The sequence below is a fragment of the Peromyscus maniculatus genome, chromosome 9 (genome assembly GCF_049852395.1).
Source record: "Peromyscus maniculatus bairdii isolate BWxNUB_F1_BW_parent chromosome 9, HU_Pman_BW_mat_3.1, whole genome shotgun sequence".
In the NCBI taxonomy this organism is placed as follows: Eukaryota; Metazoa; Chordata; class Mammalia; order Rodentia; family Cricetidae; genus Peromyscus; species Peromyscus maniculatus.
In genome coordinates, this window is record NC_134860.1 from 93,977,736 (window position 1) to 94,002,844 (window position 25,109).

The window sequence follows — 25,109 nt, forward strand, 5'->3', positions numbered from 1 at the left end:
TTTCTTCTACCCACACTGGCATGTTAACTGGTAATGTTCAAATCGGTACACTTCTTGACCTTGTGCAGTGTTAAAATGTAGCTGTATGCTTGTCCTATAACACAGCTAGCAAAGACTGGACTTGGAGGCCGATTGGATAGTAACTGTCTCTGTCTCCTCACTGCTGTGTGATGTACACTAAGTTCCAAAAAAACTCCTTCAAAAACCAGAGATGTCGTTTCAATCCTGCCCTCTGCTTAAACAGCAGAATGGTTTCCCCTCAGGCAAAGATTGATTTCTACAGTTTCTTTTGAACTATAATCAATCCCTCTACTTCTCCGCACTTTAAAAATTACTGTTAAAGATATTTAGAACAAGTATATTCCTTAACAGAGAAATTGAATTTTAATAAAAAAAAGTCTATGGTTGTCCAAATTATCAGAAACTAAATGATTCCTAAACAGCTTTTTATGAGATAAAATTTTACAAAATGAGGATATTTTATTATGTGAATAAAATTAGTTTGCTTTTCTCATTCAGAAAGAAAGCAAATTATTGTTCCCAGTTCCCTGAAGTACCCTGGTGAAATCAAAGGGAACTGGAAGCAAAAAATCCTTGCCTTTTTTCCTCCTGCCATATCTGATCAGAAAAGGATTCTTTCAAAGTATTCTAGAATTAAAAGAATATTACTTAGTATAGATGTGAATTCTCCCAACAAAATGAGTTGATATCATAGAGAAGCTACTATAGAGTTTTACAAAGTAAATTTTAATATGTTTGTAGGACATGTTTAAAGTGTTCTTGAAATTCTATTGATTCTCTTCTTGAGCACCAATTTGAGTCATACAACAGCTCTGCAAACCTTTAAATCTTTAGACAATAAAGAAAATGAATTTTTAATAGTTAGTTGTATGTATGTTGAATGAAGGACTGTTATATTGAGTGACAATTAGTGCTGCGGGGTGGCAGAGTTAATTTTCTTTAGGATATGGCCACTGGCAGGAGGGCTGTGCCTCATTGTATGACACTATACATGTGAACACAAGGGTAGCATATATTGGATTTAGTATGTTAAAACATAATTAAATAAAATGTCCATATTAATATAAAATGAGTCACTCCAATTTGAAAACACAGCAACCCTTACTGGAAGCACTAATTTGAATTGAAGTATTAAACAATAAAGAAATACAAGAGGAAATGATGATGGGAGTGAGCCACAGTAATAGTCATTAGGACAAAAATTTGTTGTATATATGTAGGGAATTTTCAAAGAATTAATGTATTTTTAAATGAAAAAATTAATTAAAACTGAAAAAGAAGACATAAATTTGGATAGAAGATATGATGATGGGTCTTTGAGAGTTTTGAAATGGGGAGTCAGGGTGGATATGGCCAACATACAATCTGAATATGTGAAGTCTTATAAGGCACCATCCCTAGATAAAGAGCTACAGGCAATTAATGGCAGTTACAGCTATACCAATCTTGGTCATATACCCAAGGAATGCTCAATCATACCACAAGAACACATGCTCAACTATGTTCATAACAGCATTATTTGTAATAGTCAGAACCTGGAAACAACAAGGATGCCCTTCAACTGAAGAACGGATAAATAAAATGTTGTACATATACACAATGGAGTATTACTCAGCAGAGAAAAGCAATGACATCATGAGGTTTGCAGGCAAATGGATGGAACTAGAAAAAAAATCATCCAGTGAAGTAACTCAGACTCAGAAAGACAAACATGGTATGCATTCACTCATAAGTGGATACTAGGTGTAAAGCAAAGGATAACTAGACTGCAACTCACAACTCCAGGGAGGCTACCTAGTAAGGAGGACTCTAAGAAAGACACAGGGATAACCCAATGACAGAGAAATGGATGAAATCTACCTGAGGAAACTGTAGGTGAGGGGGATAATGGAGGGCAAGGGTCGAGGGAAAGAGAGCTCAGGAGAGTGGGAGATCACAGCTGGATCAGGAACAGAGTGGGAGAACAAGGAAAGAGATACCATGATTAATGAAGACCCCAATGGGAACAGGAAGAAGCAGACTGCTAGGGAAATCCACATAAATCCACAAAGATACTTCCAATATAGAATGCTGGCAATGGTCGAGAGTGTGCCTGAGCTGACCTACTCTGGTGATCTGATGGCCGAACACCCTAACTGTAGTGATAGAACATTCATCCAGTGACTGATGGAAGCAGATGCAGAGATCCATGACCAAACCCCAGGTGGTGCTCCAGGAGTCCAATCAGCAAGAGAGAGAGGAGGGATTGCATGAGCAAGAGATATTGAGACCAAGATTGGAAAAAGCACAGGGACAAATAGCCAAACTAGTGGAAACACATAAACTGTAAACCAATAGCTGAGGAGCCCCCATGGACCTGGACCAGGCCCTCTGGATAATTGAGACAGTTGATTAGCTTGAACTGTTTAGGAGGCCCCCAGGCAAGGGATGGGGACCTGTCCTTGGTGCATGGGCTGGCTTTTTGGAATCTAGGGCCTATGCTGAGACACTTTGCTCAGGCTTGGTGCATGGAGGAAGGGACTAGACCTGCCTCAACTGAATCTACCAGGCTGGGATGACTCCCCCGGGGGGAGACCTTGCCTTGGAGGAGGTGGAAATGGGGTGCATTGTGGGGGAAGGTTGGTGAGTGGGAGGAGGGAGGACAGGCGAATCCTTGGCTGATATGTAAAATTTAATTAATTATAAAATAAAAATATTAAAAAAATAAAATGGTACAAAATGAGATTTCAGCAACCAAAAAAAATGGCAATATGTGTTTTTTAGGGATGAGTTTCCTCAAGAGATACTCAAACATGAGTGATTGTCACTACACATATAAACATAAAAACAACACGAAATGTTCTCAGCAGACTGTATTCATGTATACATATGTGTATGTGTGTGTGTGTGTGTGTGTGTGTGTGTAGATTTGTGTGTGTGTGTGTATAACAGTAATAATAGAAGAAAAGAGATCATGAAATTTGAGAGGAAATGGGGTATATGGGATTGATTGGAGGGAGTAAAAACTTAGGCTGAAAATTATAGGGATTTTTTTTCACTCTTTGGGGGCCCATCACCGAGCTCCCAAATAAATACACATAAAGACTAATTCTTACTTATGAATGCTTAGCCTTAGCTTGACTTGTTTCTTGCCAGCTTTTCTGACTTAAATTATCCCATTTCTCTTAAACTCAGTTTTGCCTCTGGCCTTTTTAACCTTTCTTTATTCTCTGTATCTTTCTGTCCTTCTTATTTCATGGCTGGCTGTGGATCTGAGTGGCTATACCCTGCCATCTTCCTCTCCTCTTTTTCCTGCTCCTTATTTCTTTCCTAGATTTATCTGCCTATTTATTCTCTCTGTCTGCCAGCCTCTCCTAAACTTTCTCCTGCCCAGCTATTGGCAAATCAGCTCTTTATTAGACCAATTAGGTGTTTTAGACAGGCACAGTAACAGAGCATTACACAGATTTAAACAAATGAAACTTAAAGGAATGTAACACATCTTTGCATCATTAAACAAATATTCCACTGCATAAACAAATGGAATACATCATAAATTAGTATTCTACAACATTCTACCCTTTTTGTCTAAGTAAAAATAAAAGGTTTTAACTTGGTCATAGTAAAACTATATACAACAACATTTATCAAGTGAGAATTACATTTATAATATTCAGCCTACTTGTATTTAGAAAATATAGAGTAAATACTCCATTATATATCTTATCTTAGTGATTTCAAGGCTTCATACCTAATTTACTTTCCATCATAAGTAAGGAAAACTATAACTCTAATTATTTCTTCTTTAACTCTATCAAAGACTTCAGATGGATCTAATATTACCTAAAAAACAGAGACGTCTGGCTGACTGGTCAGTCACCCAAATTTCCTTTGCAACGTTGAGGTGTTTAGCCTACAGAACTAGAATATCTGGCAGACTTTTCAGTGAGGCAGGAAATTTGATGGACTGTTCCACCCTATATTGTCAAAATTCATCAGTTCCTTTCCTCTGTGTCCTGTAGAAAATCTGACAGTCTCTTCTGTGAAACAGGAATCTCAAAGGACTGTCCTACCTTGTCTTGGCAAGGTTCAGCAGTCTTTTTCCTATGTCCCACTTGTTCATTCCATACAGCATACTGTCAGCTGTCAAGGCAAGAGCAGGTCCTTTCCCAAATGTCAAGTTTTGCCACATTGAAAGCAAAGTCCCCAAGGACTTTCTCCAATGCCCACCATCATTATTTAAAGTAAACTGGTGTTGCCAGGAGCAGATGTGTCTCATTGTCATGAAAAGCCTTAGGCTATTAACATGTTAAATACTATATTCTATAGGTCTTTTAAGAGTTTGAAAATTATCTATCTATCTGAATTATACCAGTTTAAACTTGAAAACATGCTGGGTGATGTCTTTCTGTATGCTGTGAATATATGTTGTTGCCATTGGTTAATAAATAAGATGCTTTGGCCTATGGCAAGGTAGCTTAGAGGCAGGTGAGAAATAGAAGGAGAGAGACAGGAGAGAGAAAGGCAGATTCTGAAGAGATGCCAGCCGTGTGGAAGGAGTAGCAAGATACCAGCAGACTGGTAAAGCCATGGAACATGTGGCAAAACATAGATTAATAGAAATGGGTTAATTTAAGATATAAGAGCTAGATAGCAAGAGGCCTGCCATAGGCCATACAGTTTGTAAATAACATGAGCCTCTGTATGTTTACTTGGGGCCAGTTGGCTGTGGGACTCGGATGGGAGGGATTTGCCCCAATCACAGGGCCTGGCAGGATTAGAGAAACCTTTTGACTACAAAAACATACCTAATGTGACTACAAGTTTCATTATTATAGATTAACTAATGACCTGCATGTTTCAATTATACACTACATTTTAAATGATTTTTCACAAGCACAAATATTGCAAACATTAGTAAAAACATATATACAGTATAACAAAAACAACTTTAAATTTGTATCAATATAGAAAAATCCACACCAATGCAAAGTATATGATATTAATAGTTGTTTTTTTATCCTATATCTCTATATTCCCCTAAATGATAACAAACATCCATATCCCACCAAATAACTAAAAACTGTCAACCCGCCTCTTGGGAATGTGGGCGTTATATTCTCTAGACTGCTTCCTACTATCTGTGGGTGAAGGCATCTTTAGGGGTCCCTAAGAAAATTGATAATGACCAAATTCTGGGAAGACCAGCTGTAACCTTTGTTGATATATGTCACCTGTCATAATTCAGGAGGTCTCCCCGATAAAACCTAATCCACATTAACCCTAAAGGAATCTACAGCCTCTTCTTTCCTGTGAAACAAAAGCAAAACCTCTTCCCCAATGTAACATATATTTAACTTCTTTCATAAAGTTAGATAGCCCTAATTTATCTTGGTTGACTCAATTTCGCAGGCCTCTTCACAATTCCACTTCTGTAAGCAGGTTTTTTTTTTTTTTTAAATCGGCATTCAAAAATTTCAAAATCAGCACAATACCACATAGGATCCAGAGTCCTTATGTATTTTCCTTTATTACATTTTTTCTTTTATATCACTTTCACTCTCTCTTTAAAGAATTTATTTATTATGTTTAAGTTATTTCTATCACTGTCTATATCCATTTTATTTTCTTTCTTAAACCTAGAGAAATTGCTAAGCACACTTTAACCTGTTTAGATTTTTCCCCCATGTAGAGCTCCTTTATTGTGTATGCTTTAGACTTTTTTTTAACCATGTAAGCAAACTTCAAACTGTTAAGCTGTTTCATCCCCTGTGACTTTGCGGATGGCTCTACCCCACTCCTAGCGTCCTTGAGAACCCAGACTTCAACCTGTACTGCCCAGTCTGGAGCTATGTGACCAGGAAATGCATTCAACCTTCCAGCACTGGTATGCTCTGGAATGCCTGTGCCCTGCACTGTGGAAGGCTGTTTTTTTTTTTTTTAGCTGAAAAGTTTGTTCAAGTGCTGTGCAGTATGGCAAAACTTCTTAAAAGTGCAGTATCTTTTGTATGCTTTTTTTTTCTCTTTTTTTCTTAAGCTTTCTCATGCACTACGTGGAAATTTGGGCTCCATGTTGGTATGCCAAAATATAGTTATTATTTTTTTTGACCCCAAATAAATACATGAAGACTTATTCTTACTTAGGAATGCCCAGTTTTAGCTTGACTTGTTTCTAGCCAGCTTTTCTATCTAAAATCACCCCATTTCTCTTTAACTAAGTTTGCTTCTGGGCTTTTTACCATTCTTTTTTTTTTCTACATAGCTTTCCTTCCTTCTTATTCTGTGACTGGCTGTGTGTCTGTGTGTTTGTGTGTCTGTGTGTCTGTGTGTCTGGCCTCGAGAGCACTGCCTTCCGAGTGCTGGGATTAAAGGCATGTGCCACTGCCACCCAGCCTCCTATGTATTCTTTCTGCAAGCCAGCCACACCTATCCTTTCTCCTGCCTAGCTATTGCCATGAATTCTTCATTAGACCAAATCAGGTGTTTAATTTAAGCAGGCAAAGTAACACAGCATTGCAGAGTCAAACACATGCAACATAAAACAATAAAACACATTTTTGCATCATTAAATAAATATTCCACAGCATAAATGAATGTAGCATGCCTTAAATAAATTCTGCAATAGGAAATTATGTGCATGTAGTATTCATGCATAAAATTCTCAAATCAAATGTAAAACAATATATAGTGCAAATGTATGATATTTTCAAAATGAATAAAATTTAAAAGTAAAACAGCTAACTAAAAGGAACTAAACTTTAAAATGTGAATGGAAAATGTTAATAGATTTAAATAAAATTTAATGAAATTAATTTAATAATTATGATCAGCTACTAAAAAATCCAGGGGTGTTTTTTAATCATTATCCCTATGCTGATCACCTCCAGGACCTTGTACTGAACTAGCACTTTATCTCTGAGCTGCATCTCCAGGCATGTTTTTTCAGCTCTACTCTTTTTCCACACTTCTAAACATTGTGCTGAACTCACAGTATACCTTACCAGAGATTACAATCATAACCCACCTACCTCACCCTCCTTAATGTTGGGATTGTAGACTTGTAAGAAATAATAGGCAGAGAAAAACTTTTAATGGGGTGCTCTTCACTGTGTTAAAAATTAATCAAGATAATGAAGTTGTTATGGAATATTATTTGAACTAGGCAAAGATGCATTATATGTGTTTATAGTGCAGAATATTACTTTAACTGTGTAAAGGTATGTTACTTTTGTTTATGCTGCATTTGTTCAGCAATATGAGGATATATGTTTAATTATGTAAAGATGTGTTGTATCTGTTTCATCTTGTCTGCCTAAGGCACCTAACTGGTCTCATAAAAAGTTGAATGTCCAACAGCTAAGCAGAAGAATGGGAGATGAAGGGAGTGATGGACACACCCGGGCCTAGAAGCCAGGCAGATGTCAGCTAGTCAGACATAGAGACACAGCAAAAGTAAGATTCATAGAAGTAAGAAAGATAATAAGCCTGAGCAAAAAAGATAGACAAAGAGAAACAGGTCATTTAAGTTAAAAGAGATAGCCAGAAATGTACTTAAGCTAGGCCAAGGATCCAAAACTAATAATAAGTATCTGTGCCATGATCTGGGAACGGGTTGGGAACTGGTTTGTGCATGAGTCATATTTAAAGAATACCTGGATAAAGGGTTCTGACAATGCCTTTAGAAACTTTGGGAGTAATTGATTATTTGAATCTTTTAGCTAAAACTGCATATTAGCTAAAGCTATTTTTATAGACTTCTAACTATTTCAGTGAACCAATCTATTTATAATTATGTTAATGAATAATTATTTATTTGTAATATTATCTGACATACATCACATAAAATAATAAAAGATATTTTAAAATAAAATATAATTCTACCTTTAATAAATAAATTGTGGGTTGTGACTTGAATTTTAAAGTTATCCTATGGGATCTTATTTTGAATTTCTTTCTCCTGAACTGAGTCCTTCCTTCAGGAAATGGACCTTGGTTTTCAGAAGTGGGTCACTGGGAATGGACATTTGATAGTCATTCCTAGTCTTGACCCAGGTGCTGGTCCTACACCCTCTGTTTTTTGGATTATAAAAAAGTGAGAAGCCTACACCTGTAGGAATCTTAAAGAGTCTTATTAATAAAATCAAACCTGAGCCAGGTATTGGGGTGAACGCTGGGAGATCAGAGAGACAGAACAGGCCACAACCACCTCACCTCGCCAGTTCCTCAGCTGGAAGTTTCTGTCCTCATCCCAATGGCTCTCAGCTGAACTGCTGTGCTCGAAAACCTGAATGCTTAACCAGCCAAATGCTTCTAGTTTCTGCTCCTCACGTCTTATATATCTTTCTGCTTTCTGCCATCACTCCCTGAGATTAAAGGCGTGAGTCACCATGTTTGACTGTATCCTTGAACAGATGGATCTCTGCCTCTGGAATGCTAGGATTAAAGGTGTGAGTGCCACCATTTTCTAGCCTTTGTATCTAATGGCTGTTCTGTCCCTGACCCCCAGATAAGTTTATTAGGGTGCACAATATTTTTGGGAACACAATACCAGCACATACACCAAAAGCTCCCACTCTTCCTTATCTTCATCATGCCAGGCTGACACCATTTGAAGCCATGAGCTACAATAAACCTTGTCTCAGCAATACAAAAGCAACTAATATACTTCTGGTCAAAGGGATCCAGCAGACTCTGCAGATCGAATTAATGCCTTGATTGTTAATGGGTGAGTCAGTAATTTAACTCTGGCAATGCTAATCTTTTTTTAATTTGCCATTCTGATTTAAGGAGAAAACAATCTATGAATATCACAAAATCATAGAAGAGAAAGGAAGGTCATTTCTGCTCAGGCTGCCCATGCCTTATAGTATTTGTTATCATTAGATGACTGTAGCAGGAATCCTTGATATTGTACACTACAGTGATCTTGATATGTTGAGTGCTGATTAACTTATAAATAAAAAAACAGTACTCTTTTTTTTGGTTTTTAATTTTAAATTCTTACTTAAACTTGTACATATATGCACATAACAACATAATAACAGTGGATAATGAATAATAGGGAGAAATTTAAATAATTTGGTAGTAACTTTGTACACTGTATATAGTCCTATGAAAAACATGAGCAAAGTGAATTTAACTTGGGTAAATTGGAAGAGGTATGAATTCAAATCTAAACTCAATTTATTCCTCCAAAGCAAAGTCTTATTTACGATATATTATTAGCGTTATGGGTAAAAGTAAAAAGTGTGCTTTTAAAACAGTAAACTTTGAAAAGTGTCCAGGATTTTGATACCGTGAGGAGCAGAAACCATATCAATAATGTTGGTCCTGTGCCCAGGAATTCCTCTAATGGCTGTTAGGGGCTAGTGAGCAATAAGAAGTGTCCTTAATTTTACAAGACTGAAGAGCAGAGACTGTTACACTGATTCAGATGGCTTCATGCTCCAGTTATTACCCTTCTGCCTTTTAAAGCCACTGATGAAGAAAGTAGGCTCCGGTTAGATACATTTCTGCAGTTTCTGCTTCCAACACAAATCTAGTGAAGTTTTGAAGGTCAGATGAGTAACACTGAGTAGAAAGTGAGCATGGAATACACAGGAAGAAGACAACTAGCACTTTAGAAGAAAACAAAGCAAACTTAACTGAGGAACTAATCTTCCTTCTGTGATTCAGTTGCATCTGTGTTGAAGATTTTAATACTGATTTGTCTGAAGCAATTCATGTTTTGCTTCTTGACAACTGGAAATCTAATCTGACAACCACCAGATATGAATTAACATATTGAGTAAAACAGAAAATTTGTATAAAATATTATACATCATTTATATATATATATAACATATATTAATGTATAAAACAGTACTCCATTCTATTAAAACTTAAATATTTGAGTAAATTATTTAAGACCCTACGCCATCATTTATCACTTGCACAAGTGTCATGACACATGTCTTACATGGATATTATTAAGGTAGGAAATATAATAATTATTAAAACAATTCTTGGTGGGACTGGGGTTTGGTACAAAGTGTATCTAGCTTGTATAAGACCTTGGTTTTAATCTCTACCACTGAAAACATATCAAACACATGCTTGTGTTACATAGACAACAATATGCTGAGTACTGCTAACACAACCACCGCTCATGTGTCCAGTTATAAAGGCAGATGTTACTCATTTTCTCTGTTATTCCCATTATTTCAAGATGTGTGTGGAAAATCCTTACTTCTTTTCTAAAAAGGTCTTTCCTTATAAATTCAGATATTTACTTTATCATTAATCCCATCTGATACCACTCTTCTTGGAATTAAAGTTGGACCTGTTTATTATTGAAAAACTTTCAAGGGCTTGACACTTTATTCAACATAACAGTTCAACCATCTAACAAAAACTTCCATAATTCTGTAGATGGGGGGGCTTGTATAAGCCCACTCTTTTATAAATCTTGTTTCTTCTCCTTCACCCTACAACCCAAACACATTTGAAGACACTTATACAGAAAAGCTATAACAACCTCAGATAATTGACAAATCTATTTTCCTCAATAATCCTACACAATTTAGAATAAGCATCTTGTAAGATGAATTGCTAAACATTGTTAATAAAAAACCCGGAGCCAGATATTGGGGTGAAAACTGTGAAATCAGTCTAGAAAAACTCAGGGAAATTTATACTAATGATTTCAAACTTCAGTGCAATTTAAGTTGTTCTCAGAAACAGTATGAACAGATGCTTTCTTATGTAAGAGTCTCCTGATAGCTGCAATTGATTGCTTATAACATTATAATAGTGAGAAGCATAGCTTTTAAGCACTCACTTGGAAGTTACTTAACATTTTTTATTTTCCTACAAATATGCTTTCCATTGCCTATATCATTAAGGACTAGGTTAAAATATATTTTATCTTCCCACTTTCCTATATATGTACTTGTAACTACCTGTGTGACATAATGGTTCTTCTTTCCCTTTTCTTCCACATATGATTTTATCGGCAAAAGATAACTGTTCACCATTTGGAGAAAGGATTCTTACATTGTGACATTCAAAAGGCAGAACTAACTTTGAAGCCAAGTAGGAGTCATGATGTTAGAGAGACATTCTATGAGTGAAAGACCAAAACAACAACTATACTTTGAAAATCCCATTCATCTTTAGCCTCTGAAGCTCTATTCCAAATTTATGTATGTGTGTATATTGAATGATCTCTTTTGTATCTATCTGTAGGTGTGAATGTCTGTGTGGATGTGCATAGTGTACAGGAGTCCCTAGAGGACAGAGAAGGCATAAAACCCTCTCCAACGGAAGTAATGAGCAGGTGTGAACCATCATATGTGGCATCCACCTACCAAACTCTGATTTATAACTAGACCAGGAAGTATTAATAGTTGCTGAGCTGTCTCTGCGGTACCTAATTTGTATTTCATATACTATTTAATATGAAAGATTACCTTGTGGTGGTAGTGTGTTCCCCAAAATATTGTGCACCATAATAAACTTATCTGGGGTCAGAGACAGAAGAGCCACTAAATACAAAGGCTAGAAAATGTGGCACTCACACCTTTAATCCTAGCACTCCAGAGGTAGAAATCCCTCTGGATCTCTGTGAGTTCAAGGCCACATTGGAAAAGGCCAGGCATGGTGACACACGTCTTTAATCCCAGAAAGTGAGCCTTTAATCCCAGGGAGTGGTGGTCGAAAGCAGAAAGGCATATGAGGCATGAGGACCACAAACTAGAAGCATTTGGCTGGTTAAGCGTTCAGGCTTCTAGCAGTACAGTTCAGCTGAGAGCCATTTGGATATGAGGACACAGAGGCTTGCAGTCTGAGGAAACAAGATCAGCTGAGAAGTTGGCCAGGTGAGGTTAGCTGTGGCTGGTTCTGCTCTCTGATCTTCCAGTGTTCACCCCAATAACTGGCCTCAGGTTTGATTTTATTAATAAGAACTGTTAAGATTCCTGCTATATTACCTTGCTACTAAAATTAAAATGAAGAATGGGAAACATAAATCTGACTGCTTTTGATACATGTCCTTTCCATCAAGTACAGCAAAAAAACAGCTACTTTCAAGGCCTATTTTTATTCAACCAAGAGAAATAATGTTGTTTGTTGATATTATATTTTGGGTTTCAATGCACATTCAGATCCCATGAAAATGTTTCTGTCCCCGTGATCCAAATGATTTTGTCATGTTTCACTTTACCAAATCTAAAATATGGTATTCATAATTATCCAGTGTGTAAAAATGAGACCTAAAAGTATACAGTGAAACTTTCCTTCAACGATTTTGTTGCTGTCTCTATATTCATAAGTCACAGATTAAATTAATATTGGAGAATCTGTTTCCTACTGCTGTCTAATATTGGGCTTGCAGTCAACATTTTCTACTATTTTACACACGAGCCACTTGCCAAGCTGGGTCACTTTCTATAGTAAAAAGTTTAACATCATTTACACATGATCAATAACTGCCTCAAAATAAATGAATGATAATTTTAAGGAAAAGGAGGAAGGTTAAAAGCTTGCAAAAAATAAAAGTGAAAATGTGAAGGTCTGGGTTGCAAAGTTTACCTGTAAATTATTTTAGGAAATAAATAAAAACTAGATCATATAGGTGTTAGCAAATTCAATAAATAATTTGAGAGAGCATACACTACACTAATGCCATTATAGAAAATAGCATGAAGTGTGGCTCTGTGCGCTACTAAATATGTTTATAAAAGAATAGAAAAATAAATAGATTTTCTTTCAAAGCATAGATTCTGTAGTTTGGACGAGAATATACTCCTGATTAGATAGGGAGTATATTCTTGTGACATTATAATATCACATGCAGACTAATTTTCAAGTGCTGGATCCCAAGACAAAGAGTTTATTTAATAAAGCCTGATGTGTAATAACTTTTCTTGTCTTAAATATTAACTATGAAGTGTTGGAGAATACTGTAGTTTCATATTTCTATTTTTCAACAAATTAAGTTTCAGTAGATGTGACACAACACAATCTATTCACAGTACAAAATATAAACTTTCATAGACGCATCAGAGTATGCAGTATCATATCTAGAAACTTTAGTTTTACATATGCTTTCCTAAATAATATTCATTTAAAGACTATGAAAATATTGTAACTTTATCAAATAAACTAGTGACATCCCAGGCAGCTGCAAGGGAAACAATTTTTATTACTGAATTAATAACTTCCAAGCAGACCAGAAGGGACTATTATCCCTCTTCGTATGGCAGCATATTGTTCTTTGGCTAAAGTTAAGCCCGGGGCTCTCAACTGTAATGAAATGTGCCCAATTAACAGCAGTTGGACTTGGATATTTTGGTTGATAAAGTACTTGTTTACACTGATTTTGAATGGTTCATATCATTTCAAATATTGTTCAGTGCCTTATCATGGAATATTTCCAAAGGATTAAACAAAACAGAATAGCTTATCAGGCTTCTCCTTTTATCTCTGACTTTTCATCTTACAATATGCTTAAAATTTTAATTATAACAGTTAAGCAATACTGAGATTCTAAGATTAACAACTATAATACTTTTGTGTGATGATTTTCATTAGTGACTTGAAAATGATTTACTTTTCTGTTTAGTTTTGAAATAAGAAGTATCAACTAATCTTATTTTCCTTACTGTAGATAATTTTCCCTTGAGTTGCTAAGGAAATATTCTGTAACATTGAATTTATTTGTATCAATACATTAAGAGTTATTAAAATAAAATATATTACTATCTAATATTGATATAGTGATTTCTGTTCATGGTATGTATGACATAACAATTATATCTAGCAAATGAACTACAATAAGTATTGAGTTTTGTAAGAACTTAAATGGTCTGGATTGGAAGTAATATGAAAAAAATCCATCAATATAAAAGCCTTACATTTCAATATACGTGTCATGGCTATAGAGGTGGCTCAGTGGTTAGGAGAATTGCTATTCCTGAAGACGACCCAGGCATAGTTTCCAGCCAGCCTGTAGAAGCTCAAAGCCACCTGTAGTTACCATTCCAGGCTATCTATTGCCACTGGGCCTCTGCCAACATTAAATAAGCATGTGGTGCACATAAACACATGTAGGTCAAACAGCCATATACATGAAGTTAATAATTATTTAAAAGTTAAAAATTAATTGAAAATAAAGTATACAATTAAAAGGACTTTTAGAATCTCTTTAACTCTGATTAAAGGGTCTCTATACTGTGAGAATTGTGGCAAGACAACAAAATATACTTGAGTTATTTCAAGAATATTTGTTGATTGCTGTGCATGTCACTTAAACTTTTGAATTTTAAATATTTCAGAAAATTAACTTTATGCAGTACATATTGTTCATATGCAGTACTAAATATTGTCTATAAATATTTGTCTTAAAACAAAAATATCAATGAATTAATATTCATGGCACAAATAAACATTATACACTGTCCATTATATCTGTGAGATTATTATCTGCAAATAATACAGATAGAGCTGTCATATATAAAATATTGTATGACAAACTTATTAAAAGAAAAAATGCAGAAAAAATGACAGAAGTGGCAGTTATAGAATGACTGAGAAGATGGGAATTTTTAAATTGGTTGATCAGGATTTAAAATCCCAGATAGTCAACATTCATCTCAATATTGTCTAGAAAGTATAATAATGCCACAAAATTAAAATAAAGACAATATTATTATTTACCTTGAGATTATAAAATATCATATATCATGATAGTGAATAATGAAAATGCACCAATCATATAAAATATCTTAATCATTAATTGTTGAAAGCCATCATAATTCTATCATTTGATATTATAGTGTAATACTCCACTATTAAAACATTAAATCTCCTTACCATGGTGTAGCTGTGGGCTACTTTCATTAATTCAATGCATCCTTGAGCATCTGCAAATGCTCGGATTCCTAAACAGTTTGATGGATGCAGAAGCTTCATGAGGAAGTGACAACATACTTCTACTACTTGAGGAAGCTGGAGAAGGCACGCAGCTGAAAGAAGGTTTTCAATTGTATCTTCTTTCAATTCCAAGCAACCTAAAGTACAAATAAAGCAAACTATGAAACTCAGTTTTTAGCATTTCTCACATGGCTAATGTAGAAATTAACCTGTGTCTTTCCCTCAACTATGTTGGAATTTTTAAATGTTCTGATAACATGTAGCTCTTATGAAGATAACAGCTACTGTGAGTTGTGTATGTACAGTTGTATATACACAACTCACATTGATAAGAGGCATTTGTATTCACTTTATTCAAGAAAGACTACATTTCATTTAATATATGGAAGGAATTTCAAGTTCTTGTTGTAATGTCAGCCGAAGGGACAATCTAACACATTTAGCCTGGCCTTTATCTATTTATGGCCTGTTCTCATAGCTGTTACAAATAATATATGAAGATCCAGTGAACCTAGGCAATCCAAAATATTTTAAAAAAACTTTTTGTATTCAGTAAAATGCTAAGGAAAAATAAACCTGAATAAGATTGCTCCTAATAAACACAGAGACATTAAAGGAACTGAACAAAATGTTCTGCAAATAAGGAAAAATCCATATATATGTATGGAAAAGAAAAAAGTAAAGTAAGCTGAAAAGAAGATTACCACTGAATAAATCAAATAACCATGAACAAACCATGTAATACCATGTATAAACCTAATAATATGTATAATTTACTCAAAAAAGATTATAAACATAAAAGTTAAACCCTGATTATAAATCTTCTATAAAAATAAGAGAAAATCCTTGTGACCTTAAATCAATGAAATATTTTAGGTAAATATCAAAATGTAATCCAATAAGAACAGAAGAAATTGGACTACATGAAATTCACTTCAAGAAACACTATCTGAGGAATAAAGAGGTGAACCTTAAACTAGACAGGTAATAAAGAGGTGAACCTTAAACTAGACAGGTACCTAGAAATCATATACCTGATAAATTATTGCCCAACATCTCTTAGAAACTTAAAAATCCAACAACCAGAACTTTAAAAAAAAGTCAAAAAAAATATTCAAGTAGAAGTTTTTGTCATTTTTTTCCAGGAGCGGCATATGACTGAAAAGTGATGATAATCATTAATGTTTTCTGAAATGAACACAATGAAAGAACATGAAGCCTGGTTAACAACAAAGTTGCTCCGGCGTGTGTGAAACAGCAGATAACTACTTTGGGAAATGTATTCACACTTTCACCTCTTCTAATACTCACTTACCTATTCTACTAAGCTTCTGCTTAGGCTAAATGAAAGAATGAATTATCATAGAGCTCTGTACATGAATGGCATAGGATTGATGTAGCAGTGGACACAGCCTCTAAGCAGTCACGTGTGTAATGAAATAGAACTAAATCTATTCAAGAAATCACATCACAGTAATAAGGAAGAAGTCATTGTAATACATAGAGACATGATTATACTAAGTGAAAAATGATGAGTGCAAAGAAGTTTCCTTGAGAACTAGTACAAATTTTCCAATTCACTAAAACTCCTAAAAGATATCTGAAAACATATCCTTGCAATTACATTATACAGACTGAGCATATTATATTTATGCATTCAGAAATATAAGTAGTATAAATAAATTTATTTAGGAATATATATTCAGTTTGTACAAGTTCTTTATTAAGAAATGAAGATAATAATACAATATAAATGAAGATACTATAATTGTACAGTTTCCATAATTTCTAGTAATATCCTTAGACATAAATATATTGTATGTTATCAAAAATGGGTTAAAATATCTATGTTCTTAAACAATTAATACTTAATGTGAATATACTCATCTTTTAACTTTTTGAATGATTATTTTATTATGATCTTTTTCTATAGTCTTATATTTTTGGCTTAGTCCTATATTAAATAATTTTAAGGTAAATTATTGTGAATTTTGTTGAATAAATTAAACTATTACAATTATTTGTCTCAAAGAGTTAAAATGCTTTATACTTTTCAACTTAGAATATATCCAATGCTAGAGAATATTTTTAAAAACCAGAAGGCACAAATGTAATATCAGCAAGTGCTGAGCTTGAATGCACACAAATTGAGCTAGCTCATGCATGATATATTTCTTTACATATCTATGACTTAGCCTTTTATTTAACATACTTAGATGCTAAAAAGGCAGAATTCGGTCAAGTATTTGACTTCAAAGTTGTTTAAAAATAATGTGAATACTGTTAATGTGGAGGAAATGTAATTTTATGCTTTTACTTAAAGTATACCCGGAAGGCATACCATTTCTGACTATTTTTTGGTAAAAGGGAAAGTCTATAAGTTGGTATTCAGATTCTGTTATACTTTGAATTGTAAGTGTTTCCCACCAGGTCAAGTTTAAATCCTTCTTTCCCAGCATGTAGCATTATTTTGAAAGCTGTAAAATCTTCAGAATAGGGGACTGGCTTGCAGAGGTAAGCCACTCTGGTGATCTACTGATTTTTATATTTGACTTTTCCCTGTTTTCTCAGCTTCCTGCTATAGTCTAAGGAATGAGACTTAGAAACATGGTTCCAGCACCAGGAATTCTGCCATTTTTCTCCTATGATGGACTGTAACCCTTAGGAATTGTTGGGCAAAACAATACCTCATCTCCCCTTCAATTGTTTCAGGTATTTGGTCACAGTAATAAGAAATATAAGTAATCAAATGGATGCTGGAAATTGTGTGATAGGCAAAGTTTAGATGCATAGGAAATGTATTTTAGTAACAGAATTAATTTTCAATAATAATAATATGGTATTTCTAATTACAGCACAATAAGGATCAAAGTTTATTCTTCGAAGAGGTCAAGCACATTAAGAGACCTCTGAATTCTCAAGAACTTCAATTTCCATCAATGTCAAAATCATTTTCACATTGCTGCCATTCTTCTTCTATTCCTACTGCCTTGGTTTTACCTTTCTGGCCTTGGCGGTAAAAGCATGCAGAAGGAGAAGAGTTATGTACATCTTTTATTTCTAGGGATGTATTTAATGGGAGGTGGAGAGATGGCTCAGTCAGGGTGCTCTTCCAGAGGACAGAGATTTTATTTCCAGAACACACCTGGCAGCAAATAACCACGAGTACACATATTTTACTTGTGTGTCTGTTGTTTGTGTGTATGTACACGTGTCATGCATGTGGATATTCACGGAGAAGAGAAGGTCCACTGGAGCTGACGTTACAATCCTTTTCTATCCTCTTGATCTGATGCTGGGAACTAAACTTTTAATTATCTGAAAAAGCAGCAAGTCCTCTGAACCACTGAGTCACCTCCCCTGTTGCTGTATATTCCTCTCTCATCAGTGAAATAAATTTTTACTCCTTCCTTTCCAGATTTTTTTTTCTGTCACATTGCATCACCAAAATTGTAATGATGTGTCAGTGGTTAACACAACTGTAAATAAAGGAGAATGACTACATGCTCTTTGCTCATAACATAGGCAAATGCTTAATCACTCATATTTTTCCAAGTACAATTAAACAAAGCCATGGTCATTAATTCTGATTTTCTTTAAGGTAATATTTTAAAATTATACTATATCTGAATGAAAATATTTGAACTAGTATGAAAAGGAATAAAAACATATACAAGTATATGAACTTGTGATGTATATGCTCATTATTAAAACAGTTTAGTACACACACACACACACACACACACACACACACACACACACACACACAAATTAAGACAAATTAAGTACTGTTCACTTTGCTGCCATCCTTCTCCTATTCCTACTGCCTCTTCTCTTCCAATCCCACCCTCATCTCTCTGTATCTCTATATCTTTATTTCTTCATATAAAGGGAGGTAACATCTTTTTGACCTCAAGAAATTGAAAGGCCCTTCAAAAGTAAAATTTTCAGTGACTTGTATGAATTTTGCCAATAGGATTTGGATGCAGGGATTAAGTATTTATAGAAAATTATCAAATTTTTCATAAAACAATTCTCTTTTTCATTCATTAGGAATACTCACATTTTTACTGCATACACACTGCCTTAAAGAATAAATATTGTTTCATAATTATTTACTAATGCCCTGTTTTATTTAACAAATATCCTTTTCTGTCCTGGGATCTTATCCACGGTCCCACATTGTTCTGATTCTTAGGACTCCTTAGATAACCACCGTCTTTGAGACCATCTCTGGTTTTCACATTTATTCACCAATTGATGGACAGGGATACAGTGTTCTGTAGAATGTCCTTAAATTTTTATATATATATATATATATATATATATATATATATATATATGTGTGTGTGTGTGTGTGTGTGTGTGTGTGTGTGTGTGTGTGTGTGTGTATGCATTGTGATTATGGGGAATTGGTGTCTTCATGATTATTACCTTAAATAACTTAGGATAATTTTATGAATAACACATATACTAGAGAACACTACCAACAAGGCCCTTTCTTTTAATTAATTACCCCTAAAGGTACCAGAGGTCAAAATAGCTTAGTGTCTATGCAATGCATGTTTAAGTGTAACCTGTTTCTCTTGTTGAGAGGAATTAGGATCCTTCATCTGAATAAGATCAGGTGTTTAAGATTAAAATGTTAGTTTCTTACTAATGACACTTCCTTCCCAAGAAGGAAGGTTGACATTATGAAATGTATAAAAAATAGATCTCTCTCCTCTCTGTCCCTCAAACTCCCTCTCTCTAAAATCCCCCTCTCTCCTTCCTTTTTGTGTATTTAATAGTGATTTACTATACAGCCCCAGTGGCCTACTGCTGTCTCAACCTCTCCATCCCCATGGTATTATTATCAAGCTATTCTCAACCATCCCTTCATCCATAAGTCTATCATATTTTGATAAACATATTTTCTTAAATTTTTAAAAACATTTTAGTTTTTTCTACATATTTGGATACAAATTTTATCAGTTCTTTAATTTTTGTGAAAGGCATTAAGAAACACTTAAAACTCCAGTAATAGATATTTGAAAATATGCACCATCGACATTAAGCTTAATTTTACTACTTCACTCACTATTGAAAATAATCTTCTTACACAATTAAAGTCTCTATCTCTGATAGATGAGGACTCTTAAAATTCTACATATCATTGTAGGGTAATTAAGATTCATAAGTATAAAATAGACTCAAACATATTCAAAATATATAGTTGGAAGCAATGAATATGCTTATATTAATAAGAATATATATTCTTATACAAATACCAACAAGATATATGTGTATATATATATATATCACTCTGGACACTTGATAGGATATCATGGGATTCTGTGTATATTATTTAACATGAGATGAGCCAAAAATATATACATGTACAAGACTTGAGACAACAATAAAATTAATTCAGACAAAATTCTTTAATGAAGCAAACTTGGCTGGAAGAAATGGGCCATGTTAACCAGATGAAAATTCAGTAAAAATTCACTAAGTATTTACGTGTCACATTGTGATAATCTTTAAAATTTGCAAATATAAAACATCGCACAGCTATGCCATATAGTCAATATATAAAATGCAAAAATTGTTCAATAACATTGAAACTCCATACTGTCTTCAAAATAGGAATATTTTTTTCAATATTTTCCAAAATTATTCTTGTGAGGTTCAGTTTTACAGGCTGGACATATAGCTCAGTGACTGAAAGCACTGGGTGCTCCTTGAGAGGACCCAGGTTCAATTCCCAGCACCCACATGGCAACTCCCAAATGTCTGTACCTCCAGTTATAGGGGATCTGTCACCCTCATACAGACATGCATGCATTCAAAACCATCAATGAACATGAAAAAACAAACAAACAAACAAACAAAAAGATTCAATTTTACATTTAGTGGTGGCTTAGTAAATATACACACATGAATGCCAACATAAGACCATTGCTACCAGATTTTATTGATTACTTTTATTTTTATACTATATATAAAAATGTTCAAGCATTCTGGGAAAATTAATTAACTCAGTGTTTTTAAATGGTAGACAATGTTAAGGCACAAAATCAGTCATTGAAGACTCAGTATCCAATATTGAGGATACAGTTTAGTGCCTAGTAAAATCTCTAAGTTTAAAATTAATATTCTGCTAATGTGCTTGCATAATTCATGCAATTTGAATTGCACCATTCATAATAAGGAAGCACTGATTTACTTTTAATTATAATAAAGAATTCTGGCAGGAATTTAGTCAGTACAGTCTAGGCTGAATATATTGATATATACGTTTTAATATTAAAAAGAACATTAAATATCTCAGTGCCTTTAGATGGATATTTATTTCCCTGAAATGTTGGCAGTAAGCACAAGCATTCTTAACATTCCCTTTGCATGTACCAAGACTTTAACCTCAGAGGCACCCAAGCATCTCTTACAAATATTAACTCTTCAGTATGATTAAAGTTTGCTGTTAGGCAGTTTAATTTCCTACCCTTCTTTTTAAAAAATACCACTATTAGTTGTACAGCTTCCTGTATTTGAACTTTGTCCTTATCAGTCGTCTCCAGGACCTGACTCTCTATTAGTAAGTAACCTTGCATTTCTACCTCCCATATTTGTTAGAACTCCATTTCCTTAATCATCAATGAACACAGTTTATTTTCAAGAGTACAGGGATTATGTAAGAGATGAACCAATAGGAAATTTCAGAAGTGTGCATGAAGGCAACCTCTCAGTATAGTGACCCCAAATTCATCCTTTTCAGATATATTCTTTTATCTAAATTGTCATCTGGGATTAAAATTTGAATACTGGTATCTTGGTTTATATATACATGTAAAACCAATATTGTATCCTTGTTTTCCAACATTCTTCCAAAAAGAAAACTAGTCTTCATATATCAAAAATATGTTTATGCCCAAGCATAATCATTTTGGTGTTAAATATCAACCTTGATTAAACATAGGTTCCATGTGAAGTTCAGCATATTGTCATTCAGAGCCTAGTAAATGATGAAAGATAGTAGGCATATAATAATATAAGGTCATTTAAGTGTGTTTTTCAGGAAATTTTTTAATTGCTCAACCATCCCTGCTATCTATAAGCCACAAACTCTAGTGGCTTATAGTCATGGGGATGATGAACAGCACCTAGAACAAGGCACTAAATAGCGATAAGGGTGTCAATTTTAGTGACCTATATATTTTGAAAGCAAAGGAGTCATAAATCACTCTAGTGAACTCCCATCATAACTTACCCTGCAAAAGCACAGTATGATAGAGAACAAAGTATTCAATTTGAGCTCTGCCATTCATATTCTAGTAACAGGTTTATTGGTTTACTATTGATCTCTGCCAGATTACATATCCCTACTTTACTAGGCTGCATTTTAAGAACATTAGAGACATTCCACATATGCTGTAAAAATGCTGCAATATAATAATTAAGGAGACATTTCAGATACATTGCAAGATGAGCTTATCAACACACTTTCGAAATAACAAATTAGTTTTCCTAAAATACATTTGTAATTTGAGCGTTACAGATTTTTAGCATCTTCAAGTATTCATCTATAAAATTTCTAATGCTCAGAGTATGAAATCTGAACTTCCAATCATCTCTAACTAGTTTTGAAGTGATTTAAAAGTGAAGCAATGCTATCTTTATAGTCCAATTATTCTTTTCCTCCTTGACTCCATTTTTCTGTAGATATTCTATGGGATATTTCAGAGCAGTTTTGACATCATACATAATCAAAGACTTTACTGCCCATTAAACATATTCTATCCATGTTCATGCATATGAGTGAATAAAGCTAAAAGGAGGTTCCTGTAGAGTAAAATGTTTACCAAGGCTTTAAGTCCATTTGACCCTGTGCTCCTAAGAATGTCAATAGTTATATAGTAATTCAGAGATTTCCTGTCTAATTGATTGTTGGCAGAAAGTGGCCCTACAGTAACCACCAAGCAATCCAGACAATTGTCACACTATTGGTGTCTATTCATAAACAAAACCTATGTAATATACTGAAAATTGAGAAGGTGAGCTAGTGCCTACCTAGAATCATCACACCTATTGAATAGTGATCATAGTACCTGAAGTCATTCTTTATGCTACCAACAGAGAAAGGTAAACATTAACAAAACTAAAAAATGTTTGATCTATGATAGTGTTCTGCCTGCAAGATAACACTGGTGCATTAGTGTCACAAAAGTTGTAGATGTTACCATCCATTATCCAATTAGATTTAAGGCCCACTCTATGAGATGGCACCCACCCCTTACATGGATTGTCTGGACAAAGCCTGTTACTAGAGAGTCCATGGAACTAGGGGAAAAGCAAATACTATTGTTCTGCTAAATAAATGTAACAATAAAATGACTCCCAGAAACATTTTACTATTTTCATAGATGAGTGCCTTACTGAATCCTCATCAGAGAAGCTTCCTCCTGCAATAGATGAGAGTTGATACAGAGACCAAAACTGGACAAAGTGCAGAGTGTGAGACTTTGCAACACTCAGTCCTAAATAAAATGTCTTCATCAAATACCTTGCTTCGGGGATCAGGAAACTCTGCATAAGAGCCAGAAAGATTGTGAGCGCTGCAGAGAAACAAGATCTTTTAGATACAACAGGGCTGACACACACACGAACTCGAGACGGTTTCAGGCACAAGGCCTGCACAGGTCTCAACCAGATGGGCTCCCAGTGCTCAAGGAAAGTGGACAGAAACCCCAATCTCTAAACTAGAACCTATCTCGAGTTGAAAACCACGTTCAAAGGAAAAATTCACATTCTCTAATGGAGTTTCACCAGGTATACAAACCACAGTTATGGGCAGGAACACATCCTCTAGTAGAGGGCTGAAACAAAACCACTAACTCAAATGCATTTTGGGGGGCTTTTTGTCTCACAATCCTTTATCTGGGTTTTTTATTTCTTTACAAATCTTGTGTTTGTTTGTATCAGTTTTCCATTTCTGCATATGTATATCAGTGATTGTATTTTCTGTTATTTTTTATATTTTTCTATTTGTCCATTATATTTTTATTATTTTATTTTCGGTCTATTCCTTTCTTGTGCTTTTCCTCTGGGTTTATTTTTTCTTATTTATTTGTATTATGGTATGTTTGCTCTTTATTATACACTATTGTTACTATTATTATTATTATTATTATTATTTAAGTATTTATGCATGCCTATTTTTATTTTAATGAATGAAAGTGAGGGTGCTATTTTGATTGGATGGTGAAATGGAGATGATCTTGGAAGTTTGGTAAGGGGAAAGCATAATTAGAATGAAGTGTATGAAAAAAATCCATTTTAAATAAAAAATGTAGTAAAGAGATAAGGGAAAGCAAAGGTGAAAAGATGCTTATTTTTGCTTGCATATGCCATTACTAATTAAAAATCACAACATAACATTCAGAATTTCTAGAAATGAACTGAAAATAAAATAAATGGAACAATTTTAAGAAGATAATTTGAGTTTCCTTATTTGTCTATCAATAGTGTTATTAACTTCATAACTAATATTGTTGTTATAATGAATATAAATTGTCTGTAACCATCTCTAAGATATCAGGGCCTATAAGATGAGAAGTGTATGGTACATTCAAGTTACAAGAAAAACATTTTTTATTTTTATATTTTAACTATTATCTTACATACAATAAATTTTCAGTTTTACAAACACAAAAATGATAACAAACTTCATTTAGAATGATATTATACACTATTAAGATTTTTATTTTTAATCTATCTTTCCATAACTTAACTCACTTTATTTGTGCTAGTAACACTATCAAACTACAATCATTAAAGACTACATATTCAATTATTCATTATAGACTCTTTTAATGCATTATTTTTTTAGAGTTCAATGTTAGTTTAATTAATTAGTTGTGTGGTTGATTAATTGCTTGTTTGTAAACTTTCTGGACTCCATAGAAAATTGTGTTGGTTTATCTCTCTATAATACACCCTGTTTCATCTGAACTGAATATGTTATTTCTGCAGCTAGTAGCTATGAAGACTTAACCTACATGATCCTTTTGTTTCTCCAAGGACTTGTCAACATGAAATATGAAGAAAATACTCTCAACTGGGGAGATAGCACAGTAAAAGAGAACCTGTGAAGGATTGGGGCGTTTAGGAAGAGGGGCCATCGTTAGGTAACAAACAGTGTGAAATACCAATATGGC

At 34.1% G+C, this 25,109-nt stretch overlaps 1 protein-coding gene across 1 annotated transcript in view; it reads right to left on the minus strand.

Annotated features, from left to right (window-relative positions):
- Nucleotides 1-25,109, minus strand: part of Klhl1 (kelch like family member 1) — a 360,467-nt gene that overhangs the window by 197,385 nt on the left and 137,973 nt on the right. Inside the window, exon 4 of the mRNA XM_006978014.4 lies at nt 14,854-15,050. Within this exon, the coding sequence (XP_006978076.1) occupies nt 14,854-15,050 (197 nt within the window). The remainder of the gene's footprint in view (nt 1-14,853; nt 15,051-25,109) is intronic.